This window comes from Rhinatrema bivittatum, chromosome 3 (assembly GCF_901001135.1).
Source record: "Rhinatrema bivittatum chromosome 3, aRhiBiv1.1, whole genome shotgun sequence".
Taxonomy (NCBI): Eukaryota; Metazoa; Chordata; class Amphibia; order Gymnophiona; family Rhinatrematidae; genus Rhinatrema; species Rhinatrema bivittatum.
This window is the reverse complement of record NC_042617.1, coordinates 504,208,665-504,235,107: the sequence shown is the minus strand read 5'-3', so window position 1 is coordinate 504,235,107 and position 26,443 is coordinate 504,208,665. Positions and strand designations below refer to the sequence as shown.

At 43.1% G+C, this 26,443-nt stretch overlaps 1 protein-coding gene across 2 annotated transcripts in view; it reads right to left on the bottom strand.

The window, feature by feature from the left end:
- Window positions 1–20,522, bottom strand: part of PINX1 (PIN2 (TERF1) interacting telomerase inhibitor 1) — a 274,701-nt gene extending 254,179 nt beyond the window's left edge. For both annotated transcript variants that reach the window (XM_029596151.1, XM_029596152.1), the window contains exons 1-2: window positions 20,390–20,522; window positions 499–608 (exon numbers count right to left, since the gene is read on the bottom strand). In XM_029596151.1, coding sequence (XP_029452011.1) covers window positions 499–608; window positions 20,390–20,408 — 129 coding nt within the window. In that variant the 5' untranslated portion in view covers window positions 20,409–20,522. The remainder of the gene's footprint in view (window positions 1–498; window positions 609–20,389) is intronic.
- Between the last annotated feature and the right edge of the window lie 5,921 nt (window positions 20,523–26,443).

Sequence of the window (26,443 nt, the reverse complement as noted above, 5' to 3'; positions counted from 1 at the left end):
CTTCTGCCGTCATTTCTATGTTTCACACACACACACGAATCCCAAGCCAATGGTGGTACATCATCGAGCTTCCAAAAGGGTAAGCAGGACCTGCTTGGAGGGCCCTTGGTTAAGACCCAAACTCCAATAACTCCAAATTCATAAATGCTATCTGAAAGCACCTTATATTGAGAATATGACCTTATTGCTATCAAGTGACTTTTACCATCTGTCACTTGCATCACCGTGATGTATTTCCAGGACAAATGTCCCACAGACAGCCTTCAAGATGCAGCGATGCTTTTATCCCTTAGAATGCAACATATAAAATGCAAGCAGGCAAACATTTTGATACAAAACAGAAAAAAAAAAGAGTCAGGAAAGAGGAGGAGTCCAGCAAATTCTCTTGTGCAGCATGATTAGTAGCACTGCTTGCTCAAGCTTACCCAAAGAGCGAGGGAGAGACGCTTGCAACCCTGGGTCTCCAGCCACCACCATGAGCTGGGCCTTGCACATTACCTTGCCCTTGGACCACCCCATCTTCTCAAGCATCTTCTGGCCAAACTTAGATTCATCCTTACTCCAGGCACTGTTCCTTGGATCCAGCGACCACTTCTGCTTTCTACGAGCTACAGTGAAAGAGCCAAAAAAAAAAAAAGAGCAAGTAGGTTATTTATCAGGGTGAAAGAGCTGCTTCAAAACCACAATGAAATTCACTTTCAAATTAAGGAGGCCAATCAAACAGATGCTGAAGAATGGTTTCAAAGTTTCACCTGCTAGCTATGCCTTTTCTTTTGATCCAGTAGTAAAAGCTATCACAACCAGTACAGATTCCACTTATTGTTTATTTTTATATTCTGCTTTTCGGTACTTCAGAGCGGATTACATTCAGGTACTGTAGGTATTCCAGTTTTCTCCTTGACCAAGCTTCCAGAATACTTTGCTCAGTAGTTTTCTCCGCAAGCCATCAGCCTCCACACACTTTCATGCAGCAGAGGCACGTGCCATACCACCACTTCTTAAAAATGTACAACAGATTTAATAAACTAAAAAGGTAACTATTTCAAAACAAGAGTCAATAAGGTGTGTAACCAGGAACTTATAAGTAGTAGTGTCTTGAGAATCTCTGACAGACAAATATAAAATAAACCAACAGGCTAAAAGCAGTTTAGATTAATTCAACATCCCTGCTCCCTTAGAAATTTTAAATTGCTAGCAATGCAACAAAAGCTCTCTGTCTTTTGCACAGAATGCCACATATATGACTATTTACCAGTTGCTAATAGGCTGTGGGTGCACACTCAGTGCAAAGAGCTCCTAGCCCACAGAGAATGAGTCCAATCTCTAGAAGCTAGAGTGGTAGACCTAGAGAAGCTAAGAGGGACAGACAGAGAGAGAGGAGACTTTCAGGGACATAGTACAACAGTGCTGCCTTGGAGGAGGAAGTTCACCTTCATGTGGCAGGAGGCAATCCTGTAGCTAGGACCTGCCCTCAACATGCCTAGGAAGACAGCAGTTTTAGTTGGCGATTCGATCATTAGGAATGTAGACAGCTGGATTACTGGTGAACATGAGGATTACTTGGTAACTTGCCTGCCTGGTGTGAAGGTGATAGACCTCATGTGTCACTAGATAAAATGATAGATAATGCTGGGGAAGAACCAGCTGTCTTAGTACCAATGAGTGAGTACCAGTGATATAGAAAGATACAGGAGGGAGGATCTAGAAGCCACATTTAGGATTTTAGGGAGAAAATTAAAATCCAGAACCTCCAGGGTAGCATTCTCAGAAATGCTCCCCATTCCAAGCGCAGGACCCCAGAGGCAGGCAGAGCTCTGGAATCTCAATATGTGGATGAGACATGGGTTTTAGGTTTGTTAGGAATTGTGAATCATTTTGGGGAAGGGGGGGGGGGGCCTTTTCCGAAAGGATGGGCTCCACCTTAACCAGAGTGGAAACAGTCTGCTGGCACTAACTTTCAAAAAAGAAGATAGCACAGCTTTTAAACTAGATGATGGGGAAAGCAGACAAGATGCTCAGAGATGCATGGTTCGAAATGTCGTATCTTTAAAGGCTACTAACAGAACAGGAAAGCAAGGGCATCCTTAGAAGAGGTTGCAATAAATGCTAAAATAACCCAGGTGTCTTAAGTAAAAGGGCAGACAGAGCTGAAAGATTCCAAAATTATCCCTGTCCACTAATAAGCAGGCTGTTATTATTTTAATCTTTTATTTACCATCAATCATCTAGGCAGATTACAGCCTTACAATCATAAAACAGATAATACAAAAACAGGACACAGCTGAATACAGATAAAACAAGAGCGCCCCACCTCCTGCCATAAAGAAGCCATGAGCATAAATTACAACCATATACATACACACACACACACAAGACAAATAACTAAAAACAATACCTAAAATAAACATTTAAACCATTAAAGAACACCAGTACATGAGAGAACCCTTAATTACATATACCACAGGGTTCAACAATATGAAAAATCAACTGCCGGCAATGCCAACAGAAAAACCAGAAGATAAAACCATCAGGAAAAATCTTCACTAAAAGCCTGAGAGAAAAAAAAAAAAAAAAGAGATCTTTAAGATGCCTTTTAAAATGAAGTGAAGAGTTTCTATTTTTCAATTCTTCTGGCAGCACATTCCAAAGTGTTGGACCTGCAACATTAAACGTGTGCACGTGATTCTGTGAGTCTAATGAGTTTAAATGAGGCGACAAGTAAACTACAAAAGGATGAACAAAGTAGCTGACCTGGATGGTACATTTCATAACAGCATTAAAACATTCAGTGGCCAAACTATTAATAGCCTTAAAAACCAAGGTTAAAATTTTGCACTTAATGTGCCATGAAACTGGAAGCCAATGAAGTTTATAAGGAATCGCAGTAACTTGCTCCTGGCACAGGAACCACCGAAACAAGGCTGGCAGCAGCGCTCTGAATGAGATGAAGCGCTCTCAAAGAGGATTGAGGCAGTCCAAGATATGAAGAACAATAGTTGAGCGGAGTAATGAGTGCTTGCACTACAGTTCTAAGGTCCCCAGCCATGAGAAAGGGTTTCAAACTATGGAGTAAACGAAGCTTAAAGAAGAAAAAAAAAAAAAAAAAAAACTTGACCATGCTCTCGATCCGAGTCCAAATGAATTCCCCCTATTTTTTTTTTTTTACTATATATTTCTTTATTTAAGCAAACTAGATAATACAAGTAGATCACCAGAAAGGAGACCAGAATTACATTATCATCTTCAATACAAGCATACAATCTTAGGTTGGAAGAAAAATAAAAGGTGCATGACCTTCTAAGACAGTCAGAGGATATACCAGACTGGCTCCATTGTCAATATTTACTCCAAATGTTATCATATACTATCATATTATTTTGTAATGTATAAGATGTTTCCTCCATCACTGCAATATCAACTGATACGGATTTCCAATACACCACTGTTATATGTAGCCCCCTCAAGTATTATGCTACCAAGGGGAGGGGCTGCACCAGAAGAATAACCCCCACCTGCACCTGTGGGTATGAGTATCAGAGTGAGGGGTTGCGGATTACATTAGCACCTCTGGGATAAATGATCCAAATGCCCCGATCCTCTCTTCTAGGGGTCTCTGTGGTTCTCACCCCACACCTGGGAACAGTGTACAGCACAAAAATCACCACTTTACTGTAAACCTTAACTTCTTTTACTATTAACAGGGACACAGAACACTACAGAAATGATAAAGCAAAAGAAGGGAAAATAATTATTAATAGCACGCATCCATAAGCCTGACAATCACTCAGGCCGATACAGTAAGGGCGTGTAAGAAAAAGTGCAGCAGTGCCAGGCTCCCGCTCATTTGCCGCGCGCATAGTTCGGATCACATACCGCTCGATACAGTATTTAAATTAGACGCAAATGCAAGCCGCGTCCATGAAGCGGTAGGCATGCGCAATCCATTTTACTCATAGAGCGCTATACAGCGCCTATACAGTATCCTGGGTGCGCTGGTACCTGTCATTTGAAATGACATTTGAAATGACAGGTACCAGGAAGTGGATGGTTCTCCTACGCTCGGGCATCGGGGATTGCCAGTCCTCTCTCCCCCCTCCCGAAGCAAGGCGCAAGGCGAAAATCGACTCGACATGTTATTAAAGCAAATAGAAATTGTAATAAAAGAAAAAACTTACTGTATGCTTCCAGCAGCCCCAGTTCTTCCTCCCCTCCTCCTGAGGGGCGCACCGCGGCTTCCCTGCCTCCCGGGGGCAGCCGGCGGCGAAAGCGGCTTCCAGCAGCCCCGCCGGCGAAGGTGCATGAACGCACGTCCAATTTGGGCACTCAAGGCAGCGAAGGCGCATGAGCGCACGCCGTGACCCGAGTGCCCGGCTGGACGTCCGAGGTCACGGCGTGCGCTCATGCACTTTCGCTGCCTGCCTTGAGCGCCCAAATGGGACGTGCGTTCATGCACCTTCGCCGGCGCGGCTGCTGGAAGCCGCTTTCGCCGCCGGCTGCCCCCGGGAGGCAGGGGAGCCGCAGGGTCACAGGAGCTGACCAGAAAGGGAGGGGAGCAGAAAGAAATAGGTGCAGACCAGGCTGATGGGTGTGAAGGCCATGCATAGGAAAATTTGGATGCACATGGATGAGTTCAATAGGAGGAGTGGTGGAAAGAGGAAGTATAGAGGTGGTTAGAGTCTGTTTTTTGCATAGGGTGAACAGGGTGATCGCCCAGGGCACTGGGTGACGAGGGACACTGCTGGTCCAGGCTCACTATCAACATTGTCCCCTGTGGTGCGCTCCATGTGCGCCTGAGCAGGTGTTCCTTAAGCAGCAGTGCACGCTGCACTTTAGGCCGTGCAGACCCAGGCCCAGACCTAGCTCTTGACCCCAGTGGGATATCTGGAGAAACAGCAGGAGCTGAGCCACGGCTCCTTTCCATCTGTGTCAGCACATTCAAATCTCACGTACCAGCACTTCTCATGCACTGTGGGATCGTCATACAGGAAGTGCCCACTTGTGAGCTTGCAAAGCCAGTGCAGATGGGGAAGAAGTGTTAGTATCAATTCTGCTGTTAAATATATATTTTGCCTGGGGAGGAGGCAGGGGGAATGAGCGGATGTGGTGGCTGCAGTGGGAAAGGGTGTGCAGGCAGATTCTGCAGCAGAGATGATACTTGAGATGGGAATAAGTCGGGGAAGAGGATGCTGGGATGGGGATAAGAAGCGAAGGTGAGGATACTGGGGATGGAGGGCAGGCAGCGAAAGTGCATGAGCGCACGCCGTGACCTCTGACATCCATCCGGGCGCTCAGGTCACGGCGTGCGCTCATGCGCCTTCGCTGCCTTGAGCGCCCAATTTGGACGTGTGTTCATGCACCTTCGCCGGCGGGGCTGCTGGAAGCCGCTTTCGCCGCCGGCTGCCCCCGGGAGGGAGGGGAGCCGCGGTGCGCGCCTCGGGAGGAGGGGAGAGAGGACTGGGGCTCCTGGAAGCATGCAGTAAGTTTACTTTTGTTACAATTTCTATTTGCTTTAATAACATGTCGAGTCGATTTTCACCCTGCGCCTTGCTTCGGGGGGGGGGGGGGGGGGGGGGGGGGGGGGGAAGAGAGAGGACTGGCAATCCCCAATGCCCCAGCATAGGAGAACCAGGCCACACCATGTTACTCGCTTGCTCCAACCCACCCACTTATTTGACCGGAGCCTGCCTATTGCTGTCACATCCCTCTAACGCCAGGGTCAGGGTAGGCGGTAAATTAGCGGGTTAAAGACGCGGCAAAACAGTTGGTTAAAAAGGCGATAATCGGGCCGCATGTTACTGTATGGGAGGGAATAGCTAATCCGACGGTTTACATATCATATACATGCCGCGGGCGGAAAGGAAAATGCGTCGATTTAAAGAAGCAGTAAGGATTGGTAAAAACGGATAGTGAATCGCGGGTTAGACTTACGCGGCCAAATTGTGGGTACAAAGCGGGTTAGAAACAGGGTAACCGCGGCCGCGCTTTACTGTATTGGCCTGACAATTTGGCCAAATATTGCTCTGGCAAATTAAGCAACCTATGAGCATCTTGAATTTTCAGTACCAGTCTGGATTCTCCTGTTCAGACTGCCCTCTGGCAAACCTTATGGTTACCCAAGACCTTAAGGGTAGATGTCATACCAGTGCACAAAATAAATGGTATACTGTTACTTTCATTAGTCCCCAGTCCAAGGAGTATATACACAAAAAATAAATAAAAGGAATATCACAAGAAAGTTGGGCACGAGTAAGAAAGTGGTTGTTAAATCATAATCAATTCCGGCTGTATAAGTTGAGAATGTATTGGCACTCTCTGGGAAAACTCCAGTCTTATAGAGGCTTCCAAAACAGAGGAAACAAGCTGGTTCCCTGCCCTGATGCAAGGATTTAGAAAGTCTGGGCAGGCCTCTACTTGGTAGCAAACAGCAGGGGTTTATCTTGCAGCTCCCTGATGCAACCGTCTGGGGTCCAGAAAGACAGCAGGAATCACTGTACGGCTGCTGAGCAAATTAGGATTACTTAGCTGAACAAAGTCCTGCAGGAGGAGGACGTAAACTCTCAGCTCCTGGACTCTCCTGCTGTGCTCTGTTTCCTGGTAGCCATGGGCGAAGGGCAAGGAGGGATCCTAGCCCAAGCACAGCTCTCTGCTTTCCTTCCCCTGATGCTCCCTCTCCCCGATCTCCCACACAGCATGCTGTCCTCCTGCCTTTTTTTCTTGCTCCTCACTGATTGGTCTGAGGTTCTCTTCTCTCTCCGGGTAGTAAGCTGGCTCCCCATTGGCTCATTTTAGTAACTGAACCCCCTGTGCCTCTTGTAATCCAATAACGGCTGCTTGTTTGTAACAGCACAAGTCTCATGCTGGATTTAAACTGAAAAAGTTTTATTATGATATCTCTCTGCTCCATAGGGAAAAACAACAGTGCCCAGTTGTCCCATTGCTGCAAATCTGGGATACAGTTGTCACCAGTCCAGTTATCTTTTGTCCTTTTTTCTTGTCCCTGGGTTACCACACTTCCCTGCGCCAGGTAAGGTCTGGGGGGCAGGGACCCAAATCAGGCAGTCCAGCCACATCTTTGTGCTGCATGTATAATTTGTATCAACAATTTCCTTTCCTAAGCTACATCAATATCACCCCATCTTCCCAATAAACAGAGTAGCTATAAAAGGAATTAAACTACCAATTATATCCTGGGCAATTTTCTGAACATTTCCCCAAAACGTGGTGGGATTGCTCAGTTGTGAACGTAAGAAACTGGGTCACCACATCCTCTCCAGAATAAAGAGCTCAAATTACTGAATCTAGAGAAAAACATTGGATATCTACAATGTAGAATTTTAAACATGAATTCCCTTACATTATTACATCTAGATAATTTTAGGGAATCAAGCCAAATAGCACGCCAATCATCCTCATCTAAATGTAAAGAGGTCATTATGCCAGCGTTGGATCAAAGTCATTGGTGCATCAAGTTCATGACTTTCTTCCATTAAGTACAGATATATTTGTGATATTTTCGGAAACTGGGTTGTGTAAGAAATATCTCCAACCCCATATGAGGATGTATCCCTCCCTCTATTCTCTGGAATTTCAATACTTCCTTTTTTTTTTTTTAAACTATAAACAAACATAATGAGTATAATTAGGAAGCCCAAATTCTATCTGTAAATCATGAAAAGTTGTAAATTCCTCACCCTTCCATAATTGATCTAAGGTTCATAAACCATCAAACCAAATTTTCATTTCTATGGACATTGAAAGGGAATCCATATTTATCCAAAGATACAGAGAGGAGATAGGGAGGAGTTCCTCCACATTTTTATTTGCTAGTCTCCATATTCGTAACTTATGTGATAATATTGGATTATTTCTATCTTGCCGAACCTGAGAAATGATAGGAATTGGTAGGTCATTGAAAGACAGGGTCAATGGAAAATCAGATGAAGGAAAATGAGATAGCAAAATGATTTCCGTTTTCAAGGCTAGTCAAGAATTAATAAGAAAAAGATAATGGATTAATATAAATAATGCAGAATCCATAGAAGTATCAATTAGCATATAAAACTGAATGTCATCAGCATAAAGTCTGTAGCTCACTCTCAAACTGAACAAGACCTTACAAACTGATGAAAGGCAGATACAGTATTTAATAAGGTTGCATTGAATGAAGAGGTAGCTTTTCAGAGACCTGGTAGAAGAGTAACCAATGGGGCACTGTGATCCCAAGGTACAAATTATAATCACAATGATAGGATGGGTCTAATTGGTGGAGGAATGGCACTATACTTTAAAGAGGGCATTGAATTAAGCAGGATAAAAGTTCTTCAGGAAACAAAAATCACTGTAGAATCTTTATGGATAAAAATCTCATGTGAGAATGGGAAAAGAATAACAATGTAAGTGTACTACCATCTACTTGGTCAGAATGAACAGACAATGAAATATTAAAAGGAATTAAAGAAGCTAACAAAAATTACCACCACAGTAATAATAGGTGATTTCAGTTACTCCAATATTGACTGGATAAATGTCACATCAGGATGTGCTAAACATGTAATGTTTCTAGATGAAATAAATGACTGCTTCAAGGAGAAGCTGGTACAACAGCCAACAAAAGAGGGAGCTATTTTAGACCTAATTCACACAGGATTTGGTGCAAGAGGTAACTGTGCTGAGGCCACTTGGCAATAGCGATCACAATATGATCAAATTTGACTTGATAACTGGAAGACAAAATCTACTGCGACAACATTTACATTTTAAAAAGAAACTATAATAAATTGAGAGAAATGGTTAGGAAAAAAACTGAAAGGAGCAGCTGCAAAGGTTAAGCGTTTATATCAGACATTGCCATTATTTAAAAATCTTGGAAGCTCAGACCAGATGTATTCCATGCATTAGAAAAGGTGGAAGGCAGGCCAAATGACTCGTGGCATGGTTAAAAGGAGAGATGAGAGAGGCTATTCAAGCCAAAAGAACATCATTCAAAAAATGTAAAAAAGATCCGAGTGAAGAAAACAGGAAGTCGCATAAGCACTGGCAAGTTAGACGCAAAAGCATTGATAAGGAAGGCAAAGAGAATTTGAAAAGAAGATTGCCATGGAAACAAAAACTGATAAAAACTATTTCAGGTACATTTGAAGCTAAAAGCCTGTGAGGGAGTCAGCTAGATCATTAGATGATCAAGGCATAAAGAGGCACTAACGGAGGACAAGCCATAGTAGAAAGACTAATTAATTTTTTGCCTCAGTCTTTCCTGAGGAAGTAGACAGATACTCATGCCAGAAATTATATTTAAAAGGTGATGATTCAGAGGAAGAGAAACAAATCTTAGTGAACCTGGAACATATTATAAGACAAATTAAACTAAAGAGTAGTAAATCACTTGGAGCAGATGGTAGAAATCCAAGAATGCTGAAAGAACTGAAAAATGAAACTGCAGATCTAATATTAGTAATCTGTAAACTATCATTAAAATCAAATATAGTACCCAAAGATTGAAGGGTAGCCAAATTAATGTCAATTTTTAAAAGGGTTCCAGGAGTGATTCAGCAAACTATAGACTGGTGAGCGTGATGTCAGTGCCAGGCAAAATGATAGAAATTATAATAAGGAACAAAATTACTGAACATATAGTCAGTCATAGTTGAATAGGATAAAGCCAACATGGATTTAGCTAAGGGATGTCTTGCCTCACCAATCTGCCACATTTTTTTTAAGTTAAATAAACATATGGATAAAGATAAGTCAGTTGATATAGGGGCGGATTTTCAAAGGCGCGCGAATAGCCTACTTTTGTTTGCGCTCCAGGCGCAAACAAAAGTACGCTGGATTTTAGTAGATACGCGCGGAGCCGCGCGTATCCACTAAAATCCTGGATCGGCGCGCGCAAGGCTATGAATTTTGTATAGCCGGCGCGCGCCGAGCCGCGCAGCCTACCCCGTTCCCTCCAAGGGAACGGGGTAGGCTGCGCGAGGGAACTTTCCTTTGCCCTCCCCTCACCTTCCCCTCCCTTCCCCTACCTAACCCACCCGCCCGGCCCTGTCTAAACCCCCCCCTTACCTTTGTCGGGGGATTTACGCCTCCCGGAGGGAGGCGTAAATCCCCGCGCGCCAGCGGGCCTCCTGCGCGCCGGGCCGCGACCTGGGGGCGGGTACGGAGGGCGCGGCCACGCCCCTGGGCCGTAGCCACGCCCCCGTACCCGCCCCCAAAACGCTGCCGACACGCCCCCGAAACGCCGCGACGACCGGGCCCGCCCCCGACACGCCCCCAACACGCCCCCCTCCGAGAACCCCGGGACTTACGCGAGTCCCGGGGCTCTGCGCACGCCGGGAGGCCTATGTAAAATAGGCTTCCCGGCGCGCAGGGCTCTGCTCGCGTAAATCCGCCCGGTTTTGGGCGGATTTACGCGAGCAGGGCTCTGAAAATCCGCCCCATAGTGTATATGGATTTTCAGAAAGCATTTGACAAAGTACCTCATGAGAGACTCTTGGAAATTTAAAAATTTAAAAAGTCATGGGATAGGATTCAAAATACTATTGTAGACTGCAAACTAGTTAAAAGATAGGAAACAGAGATTATGACTAAATGCTGGATTTTCTCAATGGAGAAAGGCAACTAGTAGAGTGCTATAGGGATCTGTACTGGGACCACTACATTTTAGCATATGTATAAAATTTCCTAGAAATGAGAAAAAGCGAGGTGATCAAATATGCAGATAATACAAAACTTATTTATTCTTTCAGATAATAGAGGACTAGGGGGCACATTTAAAACAAAATCAGTGAAAATTCTCATACTTAGTGCACAATTAAGCTTTGGAATTTATTGCCAGAGGATGTGGTCAAGGCAGTAAGTGTAGCGGGGTTTAAAAAATGTTTAGTTAAATTCCTGGAGGAGAAGTACATAAACTGCTATTAAACAAGTTGACTTAAGGAATAGCCACTCTATTACTGGCATTAGTAGCATGGGATTTATTTAACGTTTTGGTACTTGCAACCTGGATTGGCCATTGTTGGAAACAGGATGCTGGGCTTGATAGACTCTCACTCTGACCTAGTATGGCAACTTCTTATAGTCTTACCTCTTCTAATTCTTTTTGTATCTTTTTTGAGATGTGGTGACCAGAATTGCACACAATAGTCAAGGTACGGTAGCATCATGGAACGAAACAGAGGCATTATGATATTTTCTGTTTTAGTCTCTATCCTTTCCTCATAATTCCTAGCATTCTATTTGCTTTTTTGGCCACTACTGCACACTTAGCAGAGGATTTCAACATATTTTCCATGATGACACCTAGATCCTTTTCCTGGGTGGCAACTCCTAATGTGAAACCTTGCACACTTGTCCACATTAAATTTCATCTGCTATTTGGATGCCCAGTCTCACAAGATCCTCTTGGTATTTCTCAGTCCTCTCGTGATTTAACAGTTTTGAACAAATTCATATCAACCTATTCTAGTTCTCTTATGATTTTATAGACCTCTATCACATCCCCCCCTCAGCAGTCTCTTCTCCAAGCTGAACAGCCCTAACCTCTTTAGCCTTTCCCTCATAGGGCAGCCGTTCCATTCCCTTTATCATTTTGATCGCCCTTCTCTGTACCTTCTCCATCGCAACTATATCATTTTTGAGATGTGGCAACCGGAACAGCACACAATACTCTAGGTGCAGTCTCACCATGGAGCAATACAGAGACATTATGACATCCTCCATTTTATTTGCCATTCCCTTCCTAATAATTTCTAACATTCTGTTTGCTTTCTTCACTGCTACAGCACACTGAGCCCACTATTTCACCTAGATCTTTTCCCCGGGTGGTAAATCCTAATATGGAATCTAACATCGTGTAACTACAGCATGGGTTATTTTTCCCTATGTGCATCACTTAGCACTTGTCCACATTAAATTTCATCTGCCATTTTAGTGCCCAATTATCCAGTTTCACAAGGTTCTCCTGCAATTTATCACAATCCACATATTAATTAATTACTTTGAATAATTTTATGTCATCTGCAAATTTGATCATCTTACTTTTCGTATCCCTTTCCATATCATTTATAAATATGTTGAAAAGCACCGGTCCAAGTATAGATCCCTGAGGCACTCCACTAATTACCTTTTTCCATTGAGAAAACTGACCATTTAATCCTTCTCTCTGTTTCCTATCTTTTAATCAATTTGCAATCCACGAAAGAACATCACATTCTATTTATTGACTTTTAGGATTTTTTAGAAGCCTCTCATGAGGGACTTTGAAAAATGCCTTCTGAAAATTCAAATACACAAAATCTATTGGTTCCCTTTTATCCACATCTATTAACCCCTTAAAAAAATGTAGCAGATTTGTGAGGCAAGACTTCTCTTGGGTAAATCCATGCTGGCTGTATTAAGAGAAGGTACAGAGAAGGGCATCCAAAATGATAAAGGGGATGGAATGATTCCCCTATGAGGAAAGACTAAAGAGGTTAGGACTCTTAAGCTTGGAGAAGAGATGGCCAAGGGGAGATATGATAGAGGTTTATAAAATAATGAGTGGAGTGGAACAGGTAAACATGAAAAAATTGTTTATTTTCTTTCAAAAAGTCAAAGACTAGGGGACACACAATGAAGTTACTACGTAGGTAGTACATTTAAAACTAATAAGAGAAAATATTTTATACTCATGCATAATTAAGCTCTAGAATTTGTTGCCAGAGGATGTGGTTAAAGTTGTTAGTGTAGCTGGGTTTAAAAATGGTTTGGACAAGTTCCTGGAAGAAGAGTTCATAAATAAATATTAAGGTGGACTTGGGAGAAATCCTCTTGCATGGAATCTATTTTATTTTTGGGATCCTGCCACGTACTTGTGACCTGGATTGGCCACTGTAGGAAACAGGAGGCTGGGCTTGATGGTACTTTGGTCTGACCTCAGTATGGCAAACCTTAGATTCTTATGTTGTAAGTTCAAGGTTATTCTAGTAGAGGTATTTAAACACTGTTATACCTACGGGTCGTCGACTATGTTACCACTTGAATATATTGTATCCAGCCTTCGGTGAATTTCATATTAAAAAATGCAGGCAATAAATCCAAAAAAATAGTAGTCTCTGCTTGGGGGGGGGGGGGGGGGGGAAATAAATTGAGGAGCAACATCAGGAAATACTGAAGAAGCAAAAAAAATGGTATCAGAATTCAAGAAAGCATACACTATGCAGAGAGAGGATCTTCAGAGAGGAACGGAAGAGAAGACAGCAAGCAGACTGTGGTACTGCACTAGGAAAGGGTAAGCAGACGGATTGGGTCTTGCAGTCTCTACTCACATCATATTCTCCGTTTGTTGTAGCAGCTGAAACCTGCAGCAGGCGAGGGTGCAACACATACACACTTGGCAGGGAAAATTATCAGACACCCACTGCAGAGCAGTATCAGCCAGTTCATCTTCATCATGAGCTCAATAAATCCTAACAGTTTATTACCTGAACAAGTAGCTATAGGGCTTCTACTTGTCGAGGTGTGGACAAGGTTAATTTAGCTCAAAGTATAATATGAAATGACTCAAACTACTATGCAATAGGAAACTCGAAACACCTGCTGATATGACTACTAACGTAACTTCTACCTTTCCCATGCACCCTTATAGCCCAAATCCACCAGAAAGCAAGGATTTTTGGAACAATCTGGCTTCCCCACTCAAACAAATATACATGAAAAACACAACCCAGAAGGCAAAGAATCCCAAGTCACAAACACAGGAAGTCAAAGAACCTACAAACTCCTGCCTACCCCTCCCCCCCATCCCAAGATTGAGGGAGCACAGCAGGAAATCAAAAGCCACAACTCCAACAGCACTGAGAGAAGGCCACCAAAATGAGATTCAAGATGTTGATTAAAAAGAACAGTTTATTCCAAAATCCTCAGGCTGACTGGTGTTGGAAGTAGCGCTCATATGGCCTGTAAGAAAAGAGGGTGTCCTAGGGCTGCTCTTAGCCATCCAAAAGGCAGCCCTGAAAGGTCTTGCAGGAGCTGAATCCTGTTCAGCAGATAGGAGGGGATGTGGGTGTTACGTTTGGCAGTCCGTGGGCTCCTCCTGCGGTCCGCCGCACTCACCTCCTCCGCCCAGCCAGCCTAGTCTCTTCTCAACACGGTGAACACCGCTGCTCAACTAAGCAACAGGACACTACCGACTTCCTCCTGCCGTGACCTGCCCGACATTACTTTAAAGGGCCCACGGAAGGAAAAGTCCCACGGCGCCCCTTGATGATCTCATTCAGACAGGCCTCAGCAACAGGTCTGTCTGCTCCTGTAGTACTGCGAGTTGCCTAAGTGCCTTGCCTTCAGTCCAGCTCTGTGTTCAGGGTTCCTTGCCTGCCTACCCTGCCTATCCATTCCTACCCTCCTTTTGGATGGATACTTGGTTTAACTTCAGCTTGTTCTTGGATTCCTCTGACCATCGCCCAGACCTCGGACTCGTCTGATCTCCGTCTGCCTCGACCCACACTTAAAACAGACCTCTGCCCTCAGCACCTAAAGGGAACACGGGCCAGTATAGGCAAAGACCCCAACTGGTCTCTGCTATGCCTGAGTCCGCTTGCTGATGGCGAGGACAGTGAGAGAAATAAATGGAAAGATATAAGATAATTTCTTCACACTGTACACAATTCCTTCATAATAGCTACTTGTATTAATAATTACAGAAATTCTTCTTTCAAACAGTCTGGATTTCTTTCGATGTTCTCTAGAATGTCCTTACTTTAGGGCTGGAAGCAATCAGCCATGCCTCTCCTCAGTCAGGGGGGAAGCTCCGTCTCCAGTTACCTTCATCGAGGCGACACACCTAAGCTTAATCTGCTACACACTCTTTCCACCACCAACAGAACAACAACAACAAATAAGCAAACAAGCTGAATGCAGGAAAGAACACAAGAAATCAGAACAAACTCCAAAACCGGAACAGAACCCTGAACTAAACAGAATTTGCAAATATAACACTGCCCTTCCAATGACCACCCAAGTGGAAAGTGCCAAAAGCAATGAAAACCAGACTAAAACATACATTAAATGGCTTTGTAAGAGAAGGAAACCTTAGTCGGGTAGACATAGTAACATAGAAAATGACAGCAGATAAAGACCCAAACAGTCCACCAGTCTGCCCAGCAAGTTGTCAGGGTACTAACTGCAGGTTCCACCTCCCACATAGAAAATGTTACAACTAAAGTTATTACGGGTTACCCCGTTTCTTTAGTTGCATCCACTAGGGATCCTGTGTATTTATCCCATGCCCCTTTGCATTCCATTTCTCTCTTCACTACTTCATTGGGGAAGTCATTCCATGGATCCACCACTCTTTCCATGAAGAACTATTTCATGATGCTGTTCCTCACCCTATCCCCCCTTTCAGTTTCATATCATGATCTCTAGTGCTACAGCTTTCTTTCCATTGTAAACTATACAGTCATATTTAGTAGATGTGACTCGGTTATTTACACTTTTGAATAATAGAAGGACTAGGGGGCACTCCATGAAGTTAGCAAGTAGCACATTTAAGACTAATCGGAGAAAATTCTTTTTCACTCATTGCACAATAAAGCTCTGGAATTTGTTGCCAGAGGATGTGGTTAGTGCAGTTAGTGTAGCTGGGTTCAAAAAAGGTTTGGATAAGTTCTAGGAGGAGAAGTCCATTAACGGCTATTAATCAATTATACTTAGGGAATAGCCACTGCTATTAATTGCATCAGTAGCATGGGATCTTCTTAGTGTTTGGGTAATTGCCAGGTTCTTGTGGCCTGGTTTTGGCCTCTGTTGGAAACAGGATGCTGGGCTTGATGGACCCTTGGTCTGACCCAGCATGGCAATTTCTTATGTTCTTATGTAAAAGATCGGATTCTTGTGCATCTTAAATACCTGAAAGGTATAAATAAAATAAGTCTACATCATAGCTCCCCTGTCTCTCCTCTCCTCCAGGGTATACATATTTAGATCCTTCAGTGTGCAGACTCCACACCATTTTAGTGGCTTTGCTCTGGTCTGCTTCCATCCTGACTCCATCCTTTTTGAGATATGGCCTCCAGAAATGAACACAGTATTCCACGCGAGCCCTCACCAGAGACCTGTACAGGGGCTTGATCCTGCCCCTTTTTTCTGCTGGTTATGCCTCTATGCAGTCAAGCATTTTTCCAACCTTCGTCACTGCCTTGTCACATTGCCTTTCTACTTTCAGATCATCAGACACTATCACCCCGAGGTCTCTCTTTCAGTCCACATACATTAGTCTTTTGCCCCCCAGTCACGTTCAGCTCCTTTGGATTACTGCGCTCCAAATGCATAAAACTCTTCTTGGCACTGAATCCCAGCTACCAAACTTTGACAACTCATCAAGCTTTCTTAGATCACTTCTAATTCTCTCTACTCCTTTAGGTGTATCCACTCTGTTGCAGATCTTAGTGTCATCCACGAAAAAAAAAAAATATATAAGCCTTTGCTTTCTAAACCTTCTGCAAAATTACTCACTGGCAGAGGTGGGCTGGCTTTTGGATAGCGAAAATTACAATCCAAAAATCAAAGGTCAGCCTGGGCATTTTGTAAGGCAGTGGGATACTTTTAGATAGTCACGTCCCATGAACAAATGTTAAATGGTTTACCTACCACCATTTCCTACCACAAAGGTAGGAATGTAAAAAAGTGACAAAGTGCACAAGGCAGCAGTAACGTTAGCATGGATTACTACGTACCTGATTTCACCATTAGGATGTGCCAAAGATATTCTACTAGGCATTCGTATAGCACCACAATGACAAAATGCCTTTTAACTGTGCGTTACCATTCCTCAGGGAATGGTGAATTGTATCAATCATTTCCTGACTATATAGGCAACCGCAGAGTTATTTCTGGACACCTCTAGTGGGGTAGATAGACTCTGACTAGCCGTCTTGCACGACAATACTGCTAGAACTATGTCAAAACCAATGGCATATGAGCATGTCTCTCGGACCCATACAAGCTGCATATAATCCTCCCTTCTAGGGAAGTCCCAGAGGGAGGCAGAAGTTCATCCCATGCAGAAAACAATATTCTATTTCAGATGCCACCTGTGCTTCAATATAAATGACTTCTCTTCTCACAATGGGATAATAATTTACTCACTGGCCCCACTTGCCCTAGGAAGTCTTTCAAGTGCCCCTCCTGTCCTAGGAGTCAGGATGAATGCTGGGGAACAGAAATGTAAAGGAGCACCTTCTTCAGAGAAGGGGTATGAACATAATGAGAAATGTTAAGTCACCAGCCAAAATATAATTTCGCTCTTCACAGTTTCACTTATTTTTGCAATGGGGATTGGGGGTAGTGGAGTGTTATATTTTTGCTTTGCTTTTTATTTTTTGCTATTTTTTTGGAACAATTTTATTTTTGTTGGTTTATTGGGAGGGGGCAAGGGGGGAAAGTGATTTTTATTTAAACAAATATTAGGCAGGCCCAGTGGCAGTGCAGAATGTCCCGGAGTTGGCTGGAGTTAGGTATGCTGCAGAGGTAGTGTTCACAGCCCTGGCACTGGGAGGAAGGCATGATCATTGCTTAAGTGCAACGCCTAGTGGCTAGATTCAGAATCCATGATTGTAGGGTTCTGAAAGGAGCCCTGGTACACGCCTCCCTCCCCGCAACTGAGGAACACCACTACAATGACCAGAGTAGATGAGAGGATGTAAAATGGGAGAGAAATGCCTAGGTAGTTGAGAATGAAGGCTCATGGCCCCAGATGCTCCCCTGATTCCGGAACTAGAAGTATAAAGAAGCAGGAGGCAACTACAGGGTTAAAAAAATATTCCTTTTGTTTACTTCCCTCACTTAGCCTCATTCTCTTCCATCTTCCTTCTCTCTCCTGCCTCTTCTACTATTTTTTTTAACCTTCCTTCCATTCTTTTTCCCCAGCACCCTCTATTGAAGCTCTCTCTCATCTCTTATCTGTTCCTACTAGTTGGGGAGGGTGGGGGGTTGTCTCTCTCTCTCTTCCATCCATCTCTACTCCCCCTGGAAGAGCTCACTCCAGCTGTTGAAGGCTCTGCACTTTGTCACTGCATATAGAGATGAATGCAGCCTGGCAAATGCCAAGACTGAAAATGTGGTCATCCAGGTGAGCAGGTATTTGCCATTACTACCTTTAAGTTACGACTAGTTTAATCTATCAAGTCTACCTAACAGCCAGTAACATTTTCAACAGCTCTTTTTAGACAATGAAAATTACTATACATTTTATAAATTTGCTCTATAACGCTGAATCAACTATCATCAGGAGAATCTATCAGGAATTGAAGGTGTATAAGTACCTCCCTCTTGTACAGAAACATTTCCTTAGGTTCCCATTTAGACACTAAGCTCTCTTAGGTAGTGACATATTTCCTGTGTAATTTTTTCTAACATGTCTTAGGGTTACAGTGCTATAGAAAATCTGAAATAATACTGATGTGTACTAATAGCTCTATGAAAGCTACTGAGAAATGTGTGATCTTGTTTTTCAGGGTGAAGAAATGACAAAGCAGCTTAGGCTTATATCATGTAATTCTGGTTTGTTTTATTCTCATACATCACATTGATTTACTTTTGCGAGATATGCCAATTAATCAAGCCAATAAATAATAATGTACTCAAAGTTCTAATAAACACACTTCTCCTGGAAAAAGCTGGATCATTTGCAGGTTGTGAGACTTTTTATTGGCACACAAAAATAATTCAAAGATGTCAGACTTGAACTTTCAAGAATGCATTGTTCTCTTTTTCAACTATAACAGCAAGTCTCTAGGATTCCAAAGAAAATATATAGACCAGGAAGTAGAAGAACAAATGCAGGCATGCTTCAACAGCATCTCTGAATACTTCTTAGCCTAATACAAAGGATCACAACCTCATCACTGCCTGCAAAGAACCAAAATGTATGGAACAGACTTACAGGCGTTAAAAGTCTGAAGTTCTATGGATGCAGAAGGGGAAAATACATAAATGTGGCCTTCCTTAATCTGGGATGAGGTACAGAATCTGGGTATCAAAACTAATGCAGCACTCTCTCTAGAGTTTCACATTTCTTCTGTGGTGAAGATTTGTTTCTATTATCTATGCCAGTAGAGAATGATTCATGGCTTTATAATTAGGTTGATTTTGTGAAAATTGTTTATGCTATTATATCACAAGTTGATTACTCCTATTTGAAACGCACCTCCACAGCAAATGCGAGGGAGAAAAAAAAAAGCTGTATTTTTTTATTCTTCCTATTCTTATTAAAGATTTTTTCTTCTACGCTGACATTATGAAATTTGATTATAATGTTAATTGCTATACTGTTTTATTAAGTTGTTCTCTGGTGAGATCTTGGTGGAACATAAATGTTAATTAAAAAACGCACCCTATCTACTTGGGGTTACCAATTAAGAGTACAGGGCATTTGCTGTTAATACAGAATGGTGCAGCCAGATTGGTGGTTAACTGAGAGCTCACATCACATCCTTTTAAACTCCTTCCAATGGCTACCAATTGGTCAGAGAGTTAAAATTAAAACTTTAATTATGGCCTTAAAAAATTCAGTGTATATGATAGACCAGTCGGTGAGCTATAAACCCATTAATGCATTGCTTCCAAGGGGAAATCCTGCAGGTAGTTCCGTTACTTACGATAACTAGGTCGGTTACTATTCGGAATTGCACATATTTTTGTGCAGTCCCTTGGTGGTAAAATAAGTTTCCACAATCAGTGTGTTTGTTATTGGAAATTAGAAAGCCTTTTCATTTAACCCAGGTTAGGGGAAGTTACGTGGTAATGCACGTCCTGCCAACAAAAAAATGTTATATTATGTATTGCATTGCTGTTTTTATTATACATTTTTTGGACTCACTGTAATCTTTTTGTTTCTATTTAAACCTGCCCTGATCAGTTTCATAAAGAGTGGATAAAGTCAGACTTTGCCAGTCATAGGGAGGAAAGTATTTTTTAAGAAATGAGGGTGTCATCCCACGTATTCGGTGACATATATTTAAAAAAGAAAAACATAATAAAACTTTGGCAATACGATAAGATCAAAACGAAGCCCATCCCTGTCAAATAATTAACCTGATCGCCCGTGCTATTTTCAGCCAAGTCAGTCTAGTGTTTCTACTCCGACCTAGACAATGCCAAAGACACGCGAGAGGGAAGGGAAAAACTACAACTCCCAGAGGGCCTCAAGCAGGAGTAAAGCTACCCAGACCTCCGCATTCTCGCCTGCACCGGGGAATTAGAGAGGAATCTCACTAGATCGCGCACGCACACACAAGGACGCTGCGACCACGAGCGCAGGTCAGACTACCCCATCCCTCCCAGCTTGCATTTCAGGCACCCGGTGAAGACACCAACGACAAAGATGATGATGGAGGAACGCCGACAGAAAACTCACGCTCCGCTAACATCGCCATCTTCCTGGAGGACGGTCGAATGAATCCCAATCAGCCCGCCCCCTTCAGCGCGTTGTGGCCGGAAGTCAATTTCGGAATGGACGTAATAATCGGGGGCGGCTTGGGCTGTGGTAGATGACGTTGTATAGTAGGCGGGGTTATCTGGTCCCTTTGAAATGCACGTGTTTGATAATTCGCTGCGCGCGCAGAGTATAGCACAAGCCGGGAGGGGGGGTGAGATTCTTGTCCTTCTGACTTACTGGTTCCTGGGGTAAACTGAAGTTTCCTTGTGTTTCGTCAGCCTGTTAATTTTATCAATCGGTAAGCTAAAACCTATCTCTCTACTCATCAGTGCAGGTGTCATTTACGCCTTCGATGGGCTTTGTACTGGATAGTGTCAAAATGTTTGGTGCTTTAAAGTATTTTAATATTTAGACATATGAGGTGAATCAAGTTTTAATACTGTTCTTTTAACCGGTGTCCAGTGTTCACAGAACCTATGAGTTATACTGTTACATGTTTAGGGTTTCTCCCCTTCCTGTTCTTGAGGCTGTGGGTTTGGTGGTGGTGCGTAAGAAAAAAGGCTTCACGCTTTAATTCAGATGTACATGTAAACACTTACCTTCCACCCCCGCCCCCTCCCAACTGGGAGGTCACCTTCAGTAGTTGCTGAACATTAGCTAACTCGTTGCAGCCTCTAGAAAAATACATGCTGTGTTGGGTTGGTAGGAGGGTTTACTGGTGGAGCCCAAGGAATAATTATACAAAACTAGTCCACACCACAGAGTTATTCAAAAATTCCAAAAAGTAATTTATTGAAAGTCCAAGAGCCTATAGTCTACAAAAATCAGAAAAAAAAATCAGCAGACAGTCCCACATACACAAAAGCAGGGAAATTAGGTCCTTAGATACTTCACAATTCCCAAAAAGATGAATTTGAAAAGCCTGGCACGTGCATTAATAAGGGGATGCGCAAATAAGTTGTGCTTGCATGCACCAAGCGGATTTTAAAAGTTGCTAAGTTATAAATTAAAGAAAACTAGTCAGATCTGCGGGGTTTTAAGATCAGGGCCAACTGGGGGATTGAAGGGTATTACATGAGAGGAGTTTGGAGGACCTATCTGTTAACTGGACAAATTTGGGATGAACTAGTAAAAGTGGGAATGGCGTCAGCGCACGCCCCTTTTAAAATCCCCCGACTCAACGGTAGAAGTGGGATTTTCATGCCCACTTACAATTTGATGCAAGTGTATGCGGCCAGGCTATTTTATAACATGCGTGTATATTCGCACGCAAGTTATAAAATAGCTGCACCCCTGGGCATAGGTTGACGTGTGCACGCACATGTGCTACCGCGTTCCAGTTTGAAAGTTACCATCAAAGTGTGTACTTGTTCTTCTCTCATGCAACTAAGAATATTTCCATAAATCACTACCAGGACCAATTTCTTCCTCAGACCCTGATATCAGATAGGAAACTGCTTTTTTCTTAGCATTTAGACAGGTGAAACCAGAACAAGGGGTTATGCACCTCTACCAGGAGATGGAGCAAAGCTGACATCACAGTGTGTGTATATATATATATAGTAACCCAAGATTTAGGCATTATATAGTTTCACTATGTGCCTAATTAACATGAATCAAAAAATACTCCCTATAGAGTGGAGTAAAAGCACAGACTATCAATTTCAAATCACTTTTACATTTTTTATTTATACAAAATTGTATCAAAAATCCAATATTTCCAATGCATTATCCATTCAAAATGTTAAATTTATTCACAACTTTTTAAAAAACATATCCACTCATTCTCATACATACCCAATCACACAGATTACATTCATAACTCACTTCCAAAATTGTGCAATTCCTAGCAATGTTTTTACCATAACAACTCTCCTTTACAGGGAGCAATAAATACTCGATCTTATTTTACAGGATATTTTCCAAAAACTTTTTACGCACAATCTCCTTGATGTTTACATTCAGAGCAAAAATCACACACTATGAACATCAATAATTTTTATCATTACTTCAATTTTTTTAAACTTAAACATATGGTCATACTGTTGATTACTCAGTCTTCTTATTTATCCCAACCGGGCCCATGTTTCACCTTGCGGCTTCATCAGGGGAATTTGTAACCAATAAATTACTAATGTTCCTGTAGATACGCTATATGTGCGGTATTCTACCGCTATTGAAACGCTGTTTATACGAAATTCTCCCCGTTATAGATACACCACTGGATTTCCTTACTCCAAAAGATGTTGATTGATGCTCAGTTTACTCATCTATATTCACAATTTAAACACAAATCAATATCAATTAAATTTGCAATATTTCTTTTCTTCTTTAGTTAAAGAAAAAAATCTTTCTTCAAAGTCGTGGCGGCAGCATCAGCCCTAAGCAGTAGCATGAGCCCGGAGCAAAATCCGAAGCAGCCAGCAATCGGCAAATGAGGCAGCCTCCCGTGGCTGATGGGATTCTTTTTTTCTTGGCCTGCAGGGGCTGGAGGAAGAGGCTGCTGCAGCTACCATTTGTGCTCGGGGGGTGCAGGAAGTGAGAGAGAGAGAGACAGCCAGCCAGCCTGTCTGTAAGTGAGAGAATGTATGTGTGATTGAGAGCCTGTGTGTAAGTGAGAGCATTTGATTGAGAATGGGAATGGAACAGCTCCCCTATGATGAAAGACTAAAGAGGTTAGGACTTTTCAGCTTGGAGAAGAGACGACTGAGGGAGGATATGATAGAGGTGTTTAAAATCATGAGAGGTCTAGAACGGGTAGATGTGAATCGGTCATTTACTCTTTCGGATAGTAGAAAGACTAGGGGGCACTCCATGAAGTTAGCATGTGGCACATTGAAAACTAATCGGAGAAAGTTCTTTTTCACTCAACGCACAATTAAACTCTGGAATTTGTTGCCAGAGGATGTGGTTAGTGCAGTTAGTATAGCTGTGTTTAAAAAAGGATTGGATAAGTTCTTGGAGAAGTCCATTACCTGCTATTAAGTTCACTTAGAGAATAGCCACTGCCATTAGCAATGGTAACATGGAATAGACTTAGTTTTTGGGTACTTGCCAGGTTCTTATGGCCTGGATTGGCCACTGTTGGAAACAGGATGCTGGGCTTGATGGACCCTTGGTCTGACCCAGTATGGCATTTTCTTATGTTCTTATCTATGTAAGTGTGTGAGAGAGAGCATGTATGTGAGAGAAACTGGTCAGAGAGGTGATGTGTATATTTAGGAGAGGCAATGGAAGTGACTGGTCATGGAGATGACTGGAGTGTGTGTGTCTGTGAGAGAGAGAGAGAAAGTGATTATGGGAATGAGAAGCTTGTGCATGTGGAGAGAGCTAGCATAGGAGTGAGAAACCTGGGTGTGTGGGTGTGTATGAGACACAGCATGGGAGTGAGAAGCCTGTATATGTAAGATAGAGCATGGGAGTGGGAAGCCTGTGTGTGTGTGTGCATGAGAGAGAGAGACTGTTTGGGAAGGTGACGTGTGTGTGTGTGTAAGAGACTGATCAGGAGATGATTGGTGTGTGAGAGACGGAAACTGGTATGTGTGTGTGTGACTGGTATTTGTGTGTGAGAGAGAAAGAAAGTGATTATGGAAATAAGAAGCCTGAGCATGTGGCGAGAGCTAACATAGGAGTGAGAAACCTGGGTGTCTGTGAGACACAGCATGGGAGTGAGAAGCCTGTATATATAAGACAAGCCATTAAGCCCGTTAAAACGGGCTACATTAAAAAAAGATTCGGTCTGTTTTCGGACACTGCACCTGTCTACACTTCTTTTCCCTCACTCCCCCTTCCCCTCGCTCATTCACCTCGGTCATTCATCCTCCTCCCCCTCGGTCACTCACCCCCCCTTTCCCTCCCCTGCCCCCACTCAAACTCCCTTCCCTCACTCTCACCTCCCCCATCATTCTCTCTCCCACTCCCTCCCCTTCCCTCAATCTCACTTCCCCCCTCATTCTCCCTCACTCTCACCTCCCCCCTCATTCTCCCTCCCCTTCCCTCACTCTCACCCTCCCCCTCATTCACCCTCACTCTCACCTCCCCTCTCATCCTCCCTCCCTCCCCTCATTCTTCCTCCCACTCCCTCCCCTCACTCTCACCTCCCCTCATTCTCCCTCTCACTCACCTCCCACTCATTCTCCCTTCCCCTCCCCCTCCCCCTCTCTCCCTCTCATTCTCCATCCCTCCCCTCCCCCCTTTCTCCCTCCCACTGACTCAGTCATTCCCCACCCTCTCTCAATCCCTTCCCTCACTCTCATCCCCTCCCTCTCTCTCTTATGCTCTTCAGTGTGGCCTGCTCATGGGGATGAGAGGTCTCCGGGGATCCCTCCACAGCGCGCACCTCAGCTGCTCCATGCCATCGCCGCCATATTTCCTCCCGATATTGCTGCCGCCGCTGCTCCTCCCACCTATTGTAGCTCGGCCCGCCTGACACTTGCATACCGCCGCTGCTCCGCCCGATATTGTCACCGCCGATCCGCCGCTGCTGCTCCTCCCAGCGCCATCTTAGCTCCGCTCTGACCGACGTGCTCTCCCGCCCGCGCATGCGCAGTAGAGCTGCTCTCTACTGCGCATTTGCGGGCCATCGGTCAGAGCCCATTTATAAGGTAGATAGAACATGGAAGTGGGAAGCCTTTATGGGTGTACATGAGAGAGAGAGACTGTTCGGAAGGTGACTGGTGTGTGTGTAAGAGAAAAGCTGGTCGAGAGATGATTGGTGTGTGAAAGACAGAAACTGGTCATGGGGGTGTGACTGGTATGTGTGTGTGTGTGTGTGTGAGAGACAGAGAGACTGGTCGTGGGCTAAGGAAGAGGACCATAAGCCTACCAAAACACCCAATGACAATTATACATCCTCCTCACTATATACTGTGTTACTGGACATCATGTCTATCTCTCTCAATCATGATAACTTTTATATCTAACCTTATCTATTTAATCTCTCTCAACGTGTGAACTTACATATTTAACCTTACCATATCTTTAATTGTCATTTTTATCATAATGTCTATATTAACTCCTTAATACTCTATTCCATCGAAACTTGTAAACAGTTATGATGGTAAAACCGAATGACGGTATATAAAACTCATTAAATAAATAAAATAAATACAAATAAGTACAGAGCTTCAGCCACTACTGCTTCTGGTGTGTGCTACTGGCCTGCGTGGAAGAAGAGTAGGAGAGTTGCTGGAGGGGGTTAATAAAGGTGACTTTTTAAGTTAATTTTTCTTGATTGACTACCATTTTAATTACTGAATATTATGTGATGTGTCTGCTGTTTTTAAATATTTTATTGGTGTTTCGAGAATTTTAAAGAATTTTTATGAGTTTTTAATTGTTAGATATTATTCTGTTCATAGTTGTTGTGAAACAATTTATTCTGCTTATAAGTATAATTATACAATTATTTCTGTGTTCGGATCTATAGCTGCTTGGCTAGTTCTTTTTTCCTAATAGGAGGCGTATTAGTGTTTAGGGCCTGATTTAATATTTGTAGTGTTGCCTTTTCATAGGTAGGGTTGTTACTGTTTGAGTGCATTCCACAATACAGTGTGCAGATTAGTTTATGTGCATTACTGCAGATCCTGGGAGTATGTTAGGTCGGTTCTATGTATGTGACCGAGGTGAGGTATTTACTAGCATGTAAGCGTTTGCATCAGTCTTATTTGTAGTATTTTCTCAAGAGGACAGGCATTAGTGATAAACTGCTGTCTTTTCAAATGTAGGGCTGTTGAGCCTGGTAGTAGGAGTTTGTGTTGCTGTTACTGAGATGACACTAGAACCAGAATATCTTTTTTGTAAGGTGAGTTGCACAGGGAATGTCATAATTCTGCTTTACATCCATAATTATCGGTCAGGGGGGTTCCTGTGGATGCAAATTGTACTTTTACATTTAGCCCTATGATGGTCATGTGTTCAGTGTGTCACGCATGTGAGAACCATCTGTCAGGTGTGTCCCGACCGAAAAAAGGTTGAGAACCACTGCATTAGATGGTTGAAACTGGCCAGGCTTTCTTTGCTACATAGAAAATA